At 39.4% G+C, this 15,517-nt stretch overlaps 1 protein-coding gene across 1 annotated transcript in view; it reads left to right on the top strand.

Annotated features, from left to right (window-relative positions):
• Positions 1-1,964: 1,964 nt before the first annotated feature.
• The window catches only part of LOC122661810 (protein RBL), a 33,263-nt gene continuing 19,710 nt past the window's right edge, over positions 1,965-15,517 (top strand). The window contains exons 1-2 of the mRNA XM_043857324.1: positions 1,965-2,175; positions 2,258-2,356. Of these exons, the coding sequence (XP_043713259.1) occupies positions 2,157-2,175; positions 2,258-2,356 (118 nt within the window). The 5' untranslated portion in view covers positions 1,965-2,156. The remainder of the gene's footprint in view (positions 2,176-2,257; positions 2,357-15,517) is intronic.

Here is a 15,517-nt window from a genome sequence, read left to right as displayed (position 1 = left end):
TTTAGTAATTAGAGGTTTCAAACAACTAACAAGGATATTTTAGCAACATACAAAGACGTTGGAGCACGTCCTTGAGGCTGTTTAAGAACTTGACCTGAACATGTAAACAAGTGTGGGAGGAGGGAAGAGAATATGACAAGGAACATGTCTACCCTTGGAACTGTAGGACTTATATTTGTGATTTTCTATTATTTTATTTTATTTTATTGTGCATGCAAAATGACAGAAATAATGAAACCAAAATAATTAAAATTGACTTGAATTTAGAGAACATTGCTAAGGTAGGGAATTATGTGAGCGATACTATTCCAAATCCCCTTTTTCGATTTGAATTTAGCATTAAGTATGTTAGTTTCGTTCAAATACTTGTCCGTGGGTAAGATTCACCATAAGAAGATGTCCCTTTTTTTGATTTACAAACCAAGAGGGGGGTGTTTCCCAAATACATGGCATGATTGGCCAATATAGAAATCCAAAGTATAAAACAAAAATATTACTTGTACTTAAAATTAAAATTTGGCCAATTGGCAGACACATGGTAAACCAAATAGTTTTTCAGGTAGATTTAGGATGAATCCAACTGACAGACTAAGGGTAAACCAAATAGTTATTCAGGAAGACTCATGTCACAGAATTAGGATAACCAAACAGTTATTCAGAAAGATTCACGTCAAAGAATCAGGGTAACCAAACAGTTAATCTTTCAGAATTACAAATCCATAGAGGTCATTCAATGGAATTATATCCATAATCAATACATGCACCAATTGATTTACACAACCAAAATACGCCCTTAATACTCCTAGTCCTAGCCCTAGCCCTAGCCCTAGCCCTAGATGAATTGTGCCATATGTAGTTTTAGATGTCATGGTTGTGCCTATCCATTATCCCTTCGACCCAACCTTTGCAGCAAATTTGGTCTCACTAAGGTTAACACTGTGTTTGGTATGCATTCTTGGAATGCATTCTAAGTCAATTTTGCATTCTTGGGCAATAAAAATAACTATCTTTATTATCCGAGAATACAACATCGACCTAAAATGTATTCCAAGAATGCATACCAATCGCAGCCTAAAATTCCAATCTCTTTCGCTCTCTCTCCAACCGAGCCATAACCTGACTCTTCCACTTCCGTTGACTGATTTGCAATTCATCATTGAACTCTACTCTCTCTCTTTCTCTATATATAGATACGGAGACCAAACAAACAGTGACTAAACGGACAGTTCTCTCTCTACCTTAAAATAAGATTAGAATCCTCCAATTTCATCTTGGTTTGAGAATTTTTTCCCCTCTTTAGACTGGAGAGTGTCTACAGGTTGAGCTAAGAGACAAGGAACAAGAAACCCTTCTCTGCTCGCGAGTTTAGGGCACTGACTCCGTTCTGCATACTTGCAATCCCGTTTCCTTCGATTGAAATCGCAGGTTAGTTCTGGCCGTCTCCAATCTCTCTCTTTGTTCCACCGTTCTCTCTACGTCTCTTTCTCGGCTTCCTCCTCTTTCGCTGTTAGTCTCTTTCTCTCTGTTTTTTTTTTCTATTGAATCTGTCAGATTAGGATTCTAATGACGCTGGATTTGTAGGGTTCTCTAGCTCTTTTTCCCGTCTTTCTGCGGCATTGGTCTTTCTGTGTGTGTGTGTGTGCACGCGCGTTTGTGCATGCATGCGTGCGAACGTGTGTGTGCACCTGTATGCGTCTGCGTCTGCGTGCGTGTGTCTTTTTCCGCCTCTCCCAACATTTGACACACGGATTTCTGCAACTTGGATTTCCAATTGATGGTTTTTATCTCAACTGATCGAGAATTGTTCTTGTTGCAGGGAATGGAAGATTTTCCTAATTTGTAATTTTTGTATGTTTATTTCAGAATTTGTGCCAACTAAACAAGATTTTGTTATAAGCTATTTGAATAAAAGATAATCGTTTGTACTTTTCAAATGCAATTTGTAGCTTCCTAAAACTATCTAAAATCCCTGATTTTAGAATCTGCTAGATTTCCAGAATCTTAGAATTATAATCCCAACCAAACATAGCCATAGTTAGAACCAGAAATTTTGGAGAGGTATGTCTCAGAGGCGAAGCTGAGGACTTTCTGAAGCCAATGCAGTTTCAAATTGTGCGTGTTCACTGAGGAGTTTCAGTTTTTCAAATTTAGAGGTCATGAATGTGCCTATCATTGGTGAGCTTCTCTTTGTCTCTCTCCAATTTATTTTTTTAGGGGAGCTGAGCATTGACTGTTCATACTCGTTATGTTTTTTAAGACCCCTTGCAGGGAGATTTTCCTGAAGTAATTGAGGAATTTCTGCAACATGGGCTCATGAAATGCATTGCCTTTAATCGGCGAGGAACACTTCTGGCAGGTAATCCCACTGATTGTTTCTATTCTACACTATACCTTTCTCGTAAATTTTTCTATACTTATATAAAAGGGAGAGTTGTACATAATTGGTTATTTATTTTATTGTTAAATTTCTATCTTAGTGGTTACTATAGAAAATTATGCAAAGACGCTGTGAGAAATATTGCTGTTCTGTAGCTTTTAATTTCTCCAACTTGAGGGAAAATGGAAAGAAGGTAAAGGAAAGAAAAGGCACCAAAACTAAGATGAAGCTGGAGCTTTGATAATTAAATTGATTATAAGGGGCACAGAGAGACAGAGTTAAATTGAGCTTGAGCTGTGTCATTATAGGTTAACGTTCTAAATGACTAACATATGAATTGGAAGATTGATTCACATTCCCCTCTTAGCGCTTGACTCCAAAATAATCCTTTCTGTCATCAAACCTTGAAGCCCTCCACAGACCAGGATAGGCATAAGCCACTACTCCTGAGTTGCACCTGAAAAACACCTCCCACCATTTTGGGGGCCTTGGATTAGGAACGCCTATTGAAGTTTAGTTTTGTGATGTATTTTGATGCAGGTGCACATCCATGGTTGGATCATCTTGGCCAGGTCTGGAAACCTAGTGCAAAACGGGTCAGGTCCAAACTGGTTTTATGGTTCGGTAGGGTTATCTAGGATATTTTCTATTAAATGGGATATTTGTAATTTGAATTCTATTTAATTATTTATTAATGGTGTTAGCTATGTAGGGTTGAGAGTGCAAATTAGCTTGGAACTCTATTTTTAGTCTTAGAGTTTCATTCCATTATAGGATTAGAGTCTAGGTATGAGTTTTCTATTATTTTCTTTACATACCTGGTTGTAACTAAGGAAACACAGATTTTGATGAATGGATTTTTGAGTTGTTTGTTACCAGAGTGGTATGATTGAATTAGGGTGTGTGATCTTTCCTTTCCTCCCGCTTTTACTCCTTCAATTTCTTCACCTTCCTTAACTATTCTTCCTCTCTTATCTAGAGTTGATGCAGTTAAGATTGTCCATTTGGGTCAATTGGGCCTCATAAAACTTTATTTTGGCCCATGGTGGGTTCTATAGACCTTAGGCTTCTTATTTTTGGGTTTATTAATGTAATGGGCCTAATTTATAAGCCTATAAAGTGTAGATAGTGGTAGTATATGGGATTAGTAGTGAAATTAAGTGTTTGAGTTTGATTAGCATACTTAATAGCTAGATAGAATTCTATTTTGAGTTTATTAACTTCATTGAGTGTATTAGAGTGATTAGGAGTCCTTTTATGAGTTTTTTTAAAGAGTTTTTGTGCTGTTGAGCAGTGCATACGGGATTGGTGTCCCAAATCTGATTTCTTCTATTATGTTCTGTAATCTTCTTCTTTCTTCTTTCTCCCAAGAGTATCGATCTCATCTCTCTTCCCTCCCCTTCCATCAATCTTATTTCTTCCCTTGACAACGCTCTATCTCAGATTTGATTATTGGGTCTACTTACATTTGAGATCCTTAATTTGGATTTTTAGATTGCATCAATTGGTATCAGAGCCAAAATCCTTTATTTTCGATGACAATCAACCATGAATTTATTACTCTTTTGGAGTGGTTAATGGATGGATTGTTGCTCTACCCCCAAGAAAAAGGGAAAATTACACGTACACCCCCTATACTTTGCCTTAAGTGCAAATCGACTTGAGGTTTCAAAAAATGAACGTGTACACCCCTTGAACTTTTAAAACCGTGCTAAACTAACAGTCCATTAGGCATAACACGTTAAGTGATGACGTGGTGTTTATAGTGGACATTTTTACCCTTTTAAAACAAGATCCTTTAGGTTGTGTTTGGTTGCGTAAATCTGTTCGATGTGGTTTGATTCTGGATGGTCATCCACTTGAGTTACCATCTGTTGAATCGTAATTCCAGAAAATAAACTGTTTGGTTATTATGATTGTGTGACGTGAATCTTCCTGAAAAACTGTTTGGTTACCCTGAGTCTATCAGTTGGATTCACCCTGAATCTATTTGAAAAACTGTTTGGTTACCCTGAGTCTGTTAGTTGGAATCACCCTAAATCTATCTGAAAAACTGTTTGGTTACCTTCAGTCTGTCAGTTGGATCTTTTTATTTTTTTGGGCAATTGGAGAGCTTTAATAGGGGATGGGGATAGGCCCCAAGGTTACCATATTAATGTTCTCAAATAATTAAGTGATTCAATTACCACCCAACCTAAAATGACTAATATGTCATTGCTTGATTTCTTGTGTTTGACGTATAAATTACAAAAATGTGACTCCATACACATCTATATTAAAACGATTGGAACATGGTTTTAGCCACATACATAACTAAAATTATATTTACTTAACAAACTGATGCTTCAAGGAACAATATATGGAAAGTTATGATTATCAAAATAGTTAGTACAATAATTAGGATATCTTTGTTTTTTGGTCAATAATCCATATCAACTAGTGTATGAGTGCAGAAGACACAATTTAATTTATAATTACAAAAGTCACAACTGTTGGGCATACACCCCTCTCAACCTCCTCCCATACTACTTCACTTGTTAAGATCTAGAGCCTTTCCTTCTTCTTAAGGCATACCTCTGTGAGTGTCAATGTCTCTACAGCCTTATATATAATTCATAAAAGGATTCTCAAGTAGGTGGGTTTCTAATTTTGCCCACAAGTAGACCTCAACTCCCGAACTCAGTTATAGAGTGATTTAGGTCACATGTCTTGTCTTACTACTACTATTGCTACTACTACTTCTTCAGTTTCTTATTGTAATGCACATAATTAAGAAAATTTCACACTGACCAACCATACTAATTTGGTGGTCCTGGTACTTCTATTTCCATGGTCTAACTGTGTAGTTTTTGTTGTCTTTCTCGGCCTTTTTGGCTATCTAGCTGTGTAGCTCTGTTATATCTTTCTCGGCCTTCTGGATAAGATCAAGTGTAGTGATCTGTGTTGTTTACATCTCTTCAAAACTAGTATGAAACCCCCCATTGCCCCGGCCCCATGGTGCGCTGCCCTGCTAAGAAGGTAACAAAGATGTTGGATATCCAGTAATGGTAGAGCTTTGACCAATTGTTGCTTAATTATAGTTCTTCATTCTAACCACTGTAATCCATTAATTCATTTAATTTCTAAAATCAAATAGGCACATGTCTACAAAGGCCTAACTGTAGAACATCTAAGAACACTAGATTCTCGGATTTAGTGCCAGATTCCAGAGTTGAAAAAAAAAAACTTCATATAGATGCTGATAAATGAAAGTAGATATTTTTGAAGGTAATAACTTTCATGAACCTTCTTGGGAAGTTCATACACCTGAGCATTGTTTCCAACTTGACCATAAGTCTCTTTCGCAACAATTCATATCTGAGCAGCAATATCTAATAGTAAATAACCACTGGCAAGGTCTGGTTGCATTGAGTTAAGTAAGAAGGACATGATTTGGGAGTCATGAAATCCATCGATCCTGAAGAGAACCTTCTGTAGATGGCTTCTCTACAGTTCCAGTGATGTGTCCAGTGAGTTTGCGACCAGCAGTAGTGAGGTATGTAGACCTGGACAACATCAGGTAATTAATTCCATCAAGTTTGATGGAGGCAGCAAAGGGAAGATACTCAATTCAGTTGCTGCCCATCAAGCCCTGAAGTAACAGTAGAAATGTCAGACATTAGGGCACGAGAAAAACACTAAATTGATTGAAATATGGAGAAATTCAATATCTTCACAATCAGCCGTGGGTAACAGTCCAAACTTGGATCGAGTTCTCCTGTTGGTGAGGTGAAACACTTCTCCAAAAGCTAGCTGCTGTTGATGAGAGATGAGTGAGATCGATCTGTCAGGGTTTTGAGAGAAAACCCTAAAAATAGAAACAAGGATCACCCCAAAAAAACTTGGCAGAAAAGGCCACAACTTGGGTGGAGATCCTTGTTTAGGGTGATGAATTCCTCCTCCAAATATCAGCTTGATCAGAGAAGGGAAGGGCTGAAATCGATGAAGTCAGGGTTTTGAAGAAAACCCTGAAACTTGAAATCGATGATTGGTCTTCACTCTTGCAAGCAGTGATGGAGGCTTCCACAGGTGCAGTACTTGATATTCAAAGAGAGAAGACTTGATCTTCAATAGTTGATGTACACTCAAATCTCCAAAAAAGGGAGGATAAAAAATCGCAACAAAAAAGGGAAAGCCCTCCAATCGATCCTTGCAGGGTATGATGGTTTATCACATCGAGGTGGGATTTAGGGTAGCAACTAGATTCATAAGAATCACCTCATTAGTGCTGCCCTGTCCTGATTTAGAAGGACAAAAGGAAGAAGAGAAGGTGGAAGAAGAAAAGTGAGATGAGGGGTTTGCGATAGAAGGAAGAAGGATAAGCTGAAAACCTAGATCAGATACTGATGCGGGTTCATCATAGATATTGGCTTATTTCTTTAGAAATAGGCCTAGGGTTGGGTTATATACATGTTGGGCCTTTGTTCCCAAGGGTTTTCTATGTATTAGGCCACTTTAATGAGCCTAAAATAGGGGTACATAGGTTGCATACGGGATTAGCCCAATACTTAGTTTATTTTTATGTTTTCTAATTGAACCGGTTCAAATTGGTTGCATCCAATTGGTTCAATTTAAGTGATCATGTGACTTGGTTAAGTGATCATGTGATGTAGGTTGGGTTGAATTAGGACTCTATAAGTCCAGCCATGTTTTGAGTCTATTTCCTTTAGTATTTTAGTTTCCTAGTCAATTTCAATTACCTAATAGGTTAGGGATAGGATTAGGCCATTCCTTTTTAGTGTCTAAGTCTATTTTTGAGTTTTTTATATAAGTTTGTAAGGGAGGCCAGCATTGTACACGAATTTGATTAATAAAAAGCTTTTGTTTGCTGCCATTGCTGCTGCCCTGCTCTGTTGAGTGTTGCTCCTTGTGAGTGTGCATCCTTGTGGTTCTATCAAGGTGGAAAGGGACTAGTGGAATCCGGTTGACTCCTTATGCCGTGACGACTGGGAGGATCTTCTTCAATTCGAAGGTGGCTCTATCCTTCACTTCTGTTCAAGCTGCTGCCAGTGGAATCTCCAGTAAGTTTGATTCCCAATTTCTTCTTCTAACCCCTCCATTCCCTCACTCCATTAAACCCTAAAACCTGCAACCGATTCTGCCCCCAACAGCAGAATTTTACAACCCCTTCAAACCCTAATCTCTTTACATCATTAGGATCCCCTAAACCTGCATATTATAAGCCCCTTTCCTAAAATCTGCCCCTAAACCCTAGATTTTACAAACAGCCATTTTCATAAGGCCTCCTACCCGAAACCCTAGATTTCCAATTTCATTCAAATCCATCCAAACCTACACCATTAGACTCCTAAAAACCTGCGCATCTTTACCAAATAAACCCTAGTTCGAAACCCTAACCCTAACCCTAGCTTTTGCCCTAATTAACCAAATCTGCTCAATCGGCCAACCCTATTACATAACCCTATTCCCCTGGTTCCTAGTGGGATTTCTCCTATCTAGAACTACATTAAATTGGTATCAGAGCTATGGCAGAGGGAAGCTCCAACCAAGCCTCGAAAGACCCACCTCCCTTCGTTTTCAAGACCCGAGTTCGTCTACCCAATGGGAGCACAACCATATTAGTTGTTGATGAGAGGCGATGTAACAACATTATTTCACAATCAATGGTGGATATGCTGTCCCAATCAGTAGAGATTTGCATCATGCCTACAGGTAAAGTCTTTGTTGAATTTGGGTGTTCTTCATACCATGATGGTGCTTGGTCTAAGCCGGTACCATCTCCAAGGAGCATTATTGCAGTACGTTGTAATTGGTTGGACGAGCGACAAGGTTGAATTGAACCTGAAAACGACTCGTGTGTCCTACCTGATTGACACCGTCTATACCATTTGTTTACTCTAAAAGGGTTACAACCAAAGGTGACCACATCGACGGTACAACCACAGGGACTGCCGAACATGTCAACTCAAACGTAAGTAGCATTGACTGTGTTTGAAGTTTCACCAATGGTGGATGTACCAATAGAAGATTCTACTAAAGCAGTTTGTGTTGAAGAGATTCAAGAACCGATAGCTAAAGAAATTCAAGTAGACCAAGCTGCACCAATAGTTGAGATCATAATTGAGAAGCTAGGCCATCAAATTGATGTGGAGGTCCAAAACACAGTGGTAGAAGAAACTATAGAAGAGGTCTACATTGAAGAGAGCAAAGTAAACAAGGGTGAGGACATGGAAGATGAAGAGGTCGAGCACATAGAATTTGTTATGCCACTATGGTTCTTCGAAGAGAAAGCTCCACGCATTGAAGACTTTATCCCCAATGTTCTTGCCTCATCGGAATTTTGTTTGGGGATGGTCAAAGCTGTTGATCACATGTTGATTCCCCCTCATCACTGCAAAATTCAAGGAGGAATTTTTTCAAGTTGGGGAGAGTTGGTGCAGGTTCATCATAGATATTGGTTTATTTCTTTAGAAATAGGCCTAGGGTTGGGTTATGTACATGTTGGGCCTTTGTTCCCAAGGGTTTTCTATGTATTAAGCCACTTTAATGAGCCTAAACTAGGGGTACATAGGTTGTATACGGGATTAGCCCAATACTTCCGGTTCAAATTGGTTCCATCCAATTGGTTCAATTTAAGTGATCATGTAACTTGGTTAAGTGGTCATGTGATTTAAGTTGGGTTGGATTAGGACTCTATAAGTCCAGCCATGTTTTGAGTCTATTTCCTTTACTATTTTAGTTTTCTAGTCAATTTAAATTACCTAAAAGGTTAGGGATAGGATTAGGCCATTCCTTTTTAGTGTCTAAGTCTATTTTTGAGTCTTCTATATAAGTTTGTAAGGGAGGCCAGCATTGTACACGAATTTGATTAATGAAAAGCTTTTGTTTGCTGCCATTGCTGCTGCCCAGCTCTGTTGAGTGTTGCTCCTTATGAGTGTGCATCCTTGTGGTTCTATCAAGGTGGAAAGGGACTGGTGGAATCCGGTTGACTCCTTATGTCGTGACGACTGGGAGGATCTTCTTCAATTCGAGGGTGGCTCTATCCTTCACATCTGTTCAAGCTGCTGCTAGTGGAATCTCCAGTAAGTTTGACACCCAATTTCTTCTTCTAACCCCTCCATTCCCTCACTCCATTAAACCCTAAAACCTGCAACTGATTCTGCCCCCAACAGCAGAATTTTACAACCCCTTCAAACCCTAATCTCTTTACATCATTAGGATCCCCTAAACCTGCATATTAAAACCCTATAAGCCCCTTTCCTAAAATCTGCCACTAAACCCTAGATTTTACAAACAGTCCGTTTTCCCTCCTACCCGAAACCCTAGATTTCCAATTTCATCCAAATCCATCCAAACCTACACCATTAGACTCCTAAAAACCTGCTCATCTTTACCAAATAAACCCTAGTTCGAAACCCTAACCCTAACCCTAACTTTTGCCCTAATTAACCAAATCTACTCATTCGGCCAACCCTATTACATAACCCTATTCCCCTGGTTCCTAGTGGGATTTTACCTATCTAGGACTACATTAGATACCATGTTAAAACTAAGGCTGAATGCTTGAATGATCAATGTGATCATCAAGCTCTCTTATTTATAATAATGGAAGAATGGACAGAATTACAAATAAGCCCCCTCATAGCCGACTCTACTAGCTCTAGGGGGAAAAACGCCAAAATTTCCTTTCAGGTTACATCACTCAACAATTCCCAATCTTAGTTTTATATCGTCAACAGCTAAGAAAGGAAGAAAAGAAATAATCGAAGAAGAATCAAGGAGCAGAACTTGAGAACATAAGAAGAATAAAAAAATAAAAAAACAGGGTATGTCAGGGTATGTAAGGAAGAAATCAAGCCTGAAACGAGAGAGAGGAAATCAGAGAAAGAAGAACTTGAGATGTGCATACAGCTCTTGGTAGCCACAATAAACTCAGATTTCATTCAACTTTCCAATCTTTCCCAAATCGTTGGGTTACAAGCCATTATATAACTTGAAATTACAATTGAAAAGATGGAACTCCTAATCTGATTAGGAATTCCTAATCAGGATAGGAGTCCAAGTTACAATAGGAGAATAATAAAACTAAGACTAACAATTAGGACTCAAAGTAGAACCAGGACTACCAACTAGGACTACAGCAACTCAAAGAGAAATGGGACAGACTCCAATTATAACTAGGAGTTTATAATCCTAATTATAAATCACAAAAACCAAATCACTGTTCACGTCACTACTGAACAGTGTCATGTGAACAGTACTTCAACACTCCCCCTCAAGCTGGAGCATACAAATCACCTAGACCCAGCTTGGAACAACTTCGATGGAAAGTAGGTCCAAATAGTGCCTTTGTAAACATATCACCAAGTTGATTGGTAGTAGAAACAAAAGGAGTAACAACCAACTTCTTTATAACAGCATCCCGAACAAAGTGACAATCAACCTCAATATGCTTTGTCTTCTCATGAAAAACAGGATTACTTGCAATATAGATAGCGGCTTGATTATCACAAAACATTTGCATAGGCTGGTTGATGGGAAACCCTAATTCCTGGAGTAAAGATTTGACCCACATCAACTCAGCTGTAGTATGTGCCATCGCTCGATATACGGCTTCAGCACTGGATTGAGCAAGGTGGTTTGTTTCTTGCTTTTCCATGTGACCAAATTTTCACCCACAAAAGTACAATAACCAGGAGGGGACCGTCTATCACCATCAATACCAGCCGAATCAGCATCAGAGAACCCAACCAGATTAGCATTTCGATTAGGTCGATAAATGAGTTCTTTACCAGGAGCACTCGTTAGATAGCGCAACACACGACAATGAATTTTCTTTGGACACTGCATAAATTGACTAATAACCCCAACAGCAAAGGATATATCTGGGCGAGTGACTGTAAGATAAATAAGTTTGCCAACTAGTCTTCTATATCGATAAACATCTAGAAAATCCTCATCCTCATCGGATCCAAGTTTCTGATGAGGATCCATAGGAGTATTTGCTGGTTTGGAAGCAAACATTCCAGTGTCAGTCAGAAGGTCAAGGACATATTTCCGCTGAGACAAGCTAATACCGTTCTTGCTTCTCAAAACCTCAATACCAAGAAAATACTTGAGAGCACCCAAGTCCTTCATCTGAAAATGCTGATGAAGATATGCTTTAACTTGGGCAATACTAGAACCATCATTTCCAGTTATAATAATGTCATCTACATAGACGACCATCACCACCACTTTAGAATTCTGACGGCGAACAAAAACAGAATGGTCAGAGTAACACTGAGAGAATCCTACCTTAGTAACAATGGAGCTGAACTTATCAAACCATGCTCGTGGAGATTGTTTCAACCCTTAAATTGCCTTGCGAAGCTTGCAAACTTTGGTAGAAGACTCCCCCTGAGCAACATAACCTGGAGGTTGCTCCATATAAACCTCCTCTTGAAGATCACCATAGAGATAAGCATTTTTGATATCCATTTGATATAGGGGCCAATCAGAATTAATAGCCAAAGAAATAAGGATCTGAACAGAGTTCAGACGAGCAACTAGAGAAAAAGTCTCAAAGTAATCCACACCATAGGTTTGAGTATAGCCTTTAGCAACCGGGCGGGCCTTCAGTCGTTCAACAGAACCGTCTGGATTGTATTTGATAGTATAAACCAACCGACAGTTTACAAGATCTTTCCCAATAGGTAGTTAAACCAGAGTCCAGGTATTGTGAGATAACAATGCATCCATCTCAGTGTCCATGGCAGACTTCCAACCAGGATGAGAGAATGCCTCATGGTGGGTGTGAGGAATAAAGTTAGTAGATAATGCTAAAGTAAGTGGGTGATAGTGAGAAGGAAGATGAGAAATGGTTACATAGTGCTTAATAGGATAAATCGGTATTGAATGCAAGAGCGTGTACCTTTACGAAAAGCAATAGGTAAGTAGATGGAGCCGTCAGCATCGGAGTCAGATTGAGTGTCAGGCTGAGCGGCATCCGCTGTATCACTAGGTGGCTGAGTGGCATTCGTTGGATCACTAGATAGGACTGAAACTGTAGGAACAGAATCTGTGGGGAGTGTAGTAGGAGTGGGTATAGGTGGTGGAACTGTGGGAGCAGGTATAGGTATGGTGGTGTAAGGTAAGGTTGGGGGACAACGTCGACGACAGTGATAGACTTGAATTGGTGAAGGAACAGAAATAGGAACAGGTATGGGTGGACCTAAAGGAACTTCATGGTTCACTATAGATGGTACAGTGGAAGAAGGAAAATAGGGAGTGTTTTCAAAAAAAGTGACGTCTACACTAATAAATTGTTTGTTGGAAATGGGATCAAAACATTTATACCCTTTATGGGTACGAGAATAACCAAGAAAAAGACATTTAACCATGGAGAGAGTATCAATGGTGGGATGGAGAATGTGAACGCAACACACACAACCAAAAATACGACGTAGAGAGGAAAACAAAGGAAGATCAGGATGAAGAAGAGAAAAAAGGAATTTTATTTTGTAAAACGGAAGGAGGCATACAATTAATAAAATAACAGGCTATAAGAACGGCATCACACCAAAAACGTTTGGGGATTCATGTGGATCATAATAGAACGGGCAACTTCGAGTAAGTGCCGATTTTTGCATTCAGCCACCCCATTTTGTTGTGGAGTGTATGAGCAACTAGTTTGGTGAAGAATACCATTGGTGTGGCAAAAATCAGAAATTGCAAATCGGGTGTACTCCAAAGCATTATCTGAACAAAAAATTTGAATGTATGTGGCAAATTGAGTTTTTATTTCTTGATAAAATTTTTTAAACAGAGTAAGAAATTGAGTCCGGTCCTTTAATAAATAAACCCAAGTGGAGAGAGAATAATCGTCCACAAAACTAACAAAATAAGAAAATCCTAACCTATTACGAACACGACACGGACCCCAAATATCAGAATGAACTAAAGAGAACAGTGAAGAACTTCTAGGTAAAGTACCGGCCGGAAAAGACGAGCGATGATGTTTGCTTAGTTCACAAGCCTCACATTCAAGGTGAGATGTGGACTTGCAACTAGGGACCATTAATTGAAGTTTAGGTAAGGATGGGTGACCAAGGCGTAGATACCATTGCATGGGAGATGGTATGGTAGTAGACGTAGCAGCAGTGGAAGATCCAGTGCCATCCAAGTAATATAGTCCATCGTGCTCAAGCCCTCCACCAATCTTCTTCCTCGTCTGAAGGTCCTGAAAAACACAATAAGAAGGATAAAAGGTTATAGAGCAGTTAAGGGATTTAGTAAGCTGACTAACAGAAACAAGGTTTAAGGGTAATTTAGGAACATGAAGAACATGAGAGAAGGTCATGGATGACGTTGGACAAATAGTTCCATGACCAGTTATCTTAGTAGCATAGTTGTCATGGCATCGCCATGGCGTGTTGTCTCTCTTTCCCTCTTCGATTTCATTTTCTTTTGCCGTTGATGTTCTCTCTGTTGGGAGGTGACTGCAACCCTCAATAGAATTGTTTTGAACCCTTTGAGAGAGAGTCAATTGGGCTTGAGTTTTGGTGCATTGAATCACCAGCCTAGGGCGATCCTTACTTGAGAGGTTCGCCCCCAAAAGCTTTCCTTGCCCTGAGATTCAAACCTTTGAAGATTACTTGCAACTAAGAAGTTGCCAGATCTGATTCCAGGGCTTAAATACTGCTTGTTTAGTTGATTTCTGTGATGAGTTCTTGCTGGAATTGATAGAACATGATGTGGCGATGCTTCACCTGAAGATTTGGACTGGACTGAGAAGAGTTGAAGGACTTATCTCCTTCGTACTGTGCTGTTTTCCGTCCCAGGCTGAAGTCATGTGGTTGAAGACAACCATAATCTGATCGTGGGTTATAACAAACCCTTATTTTTATCTTTTTCCTAAAGTACCCTTCTCTTCTTTTATTCCCCTTTGTCCATACTTTACACATCCCTCCAAGTTTACCCTTAGTCATTAAATCAAAACCCTTTTATGCTGTTTCTTAGATCTGCTTAATTACAAGATTGCCATCCTTAAAACTTGAGAAACAATAGAGAAAAAATAAAACATGGTCGACATGATTGCCATGGCGGTCGACGTGTCGATTTATCATTCAGACACCCCTCCATCAACTTGGATCGCCATGATGCCATGACAACTATGCTTAGTAGAGGATCCATCAGCAAGAATAACATTGGAGGAGGTTTGAACAGAATTTATGGAAGAAAATAAGCTTGACTTACCAGTCATGTGACATGAAGCACCTGAATCGATAAGCCAAGAAGTAGAAGAAGGAAAAAATGCAGCATTACCTTTATAGGCTAGAGTGGCGGTAGAGGAAGAGGCAGATGTAGCTTCAAGTTGTTGGAGGCGTTTGACTAGTTGGTTGTAATCCTCATGAGACACAGAAGATGAAGTTGATGAACTTTGGTTCACATCACTATTAGGTTTCTCAGTAGTAGTTTCAATGGTGGCAGTATTGGCTAGTTCATTCACCCAATCAGGTTTTCCGTGCTTGGCCCAACAAGTGTCAACAGTATGATTAGGTTTTCCACAACAAGTGCACTGGCGGGCAGATTTGTCAACATATTGAGTACCTGGGACCTTGTCCATTAGATCCATGACCATGGCCTCTAAATTGGCCACGACCACGTCCCCATCCATGATTTGCAACAAAGGCTGAGTTGTCTTTGGGAGTACTGTCAGGTTTGGACGGATTAGGCAGACGGTTAATATGAGAAAAAACTTCATTGAGAGAAGGAACCTTCTCTCCTGTGAGTAGCTGACTCTTCACAGACTGGTAGTCAGGGTGTAGTCCAGCAAGAAACTTTGCAACATGGAACTCAGCTCTTTGTTGCTTTAACTGATCAAGATTAGTGGTCAAAGGCTGATGTATCTGTAGTTCTTCAACCATGCCCTTATAACTGGCAAAATACCCATTGAAGGTTTTATCTCTTTGTTGAAAGTTAAATAATTTCTCATAGAGATCATACATACGGGAGATGTTCCTTTCTTGAGAGAAGCTTTCACGTAAGTCATTCCAGACATCCTTAGCAACGGAGTGAAACATAACATTGGAGGCAATAGCAGGCTCAACACTGTTCCATAGCCATATCTTTACAATAGAGTTTTCGCGCATCCACTCT

The sequence above is a fragment of the Telopea speciosissima genome, chromosome 5 (genome assembly GCF_018873765.1).
Source record: "Telopea speciosissima isolate NSW1024214 ecotype Mountain lineage chromosome 5, Tspe_v1, whole genome shotgun sequence".
Taxonomy (NCBI): domain Eukaryota; kingdom Viridiplantae; phylum Streptophyta; class Magnoliopsida; order Proteales; family Proteaceae; genus Telopea; species Telopea speciosissima.
The sequence above is the reverse complement of the archived record's forward strand: the minus strand, read 5'-3'. Positions and strand labels throughout refer to the sequence as shown.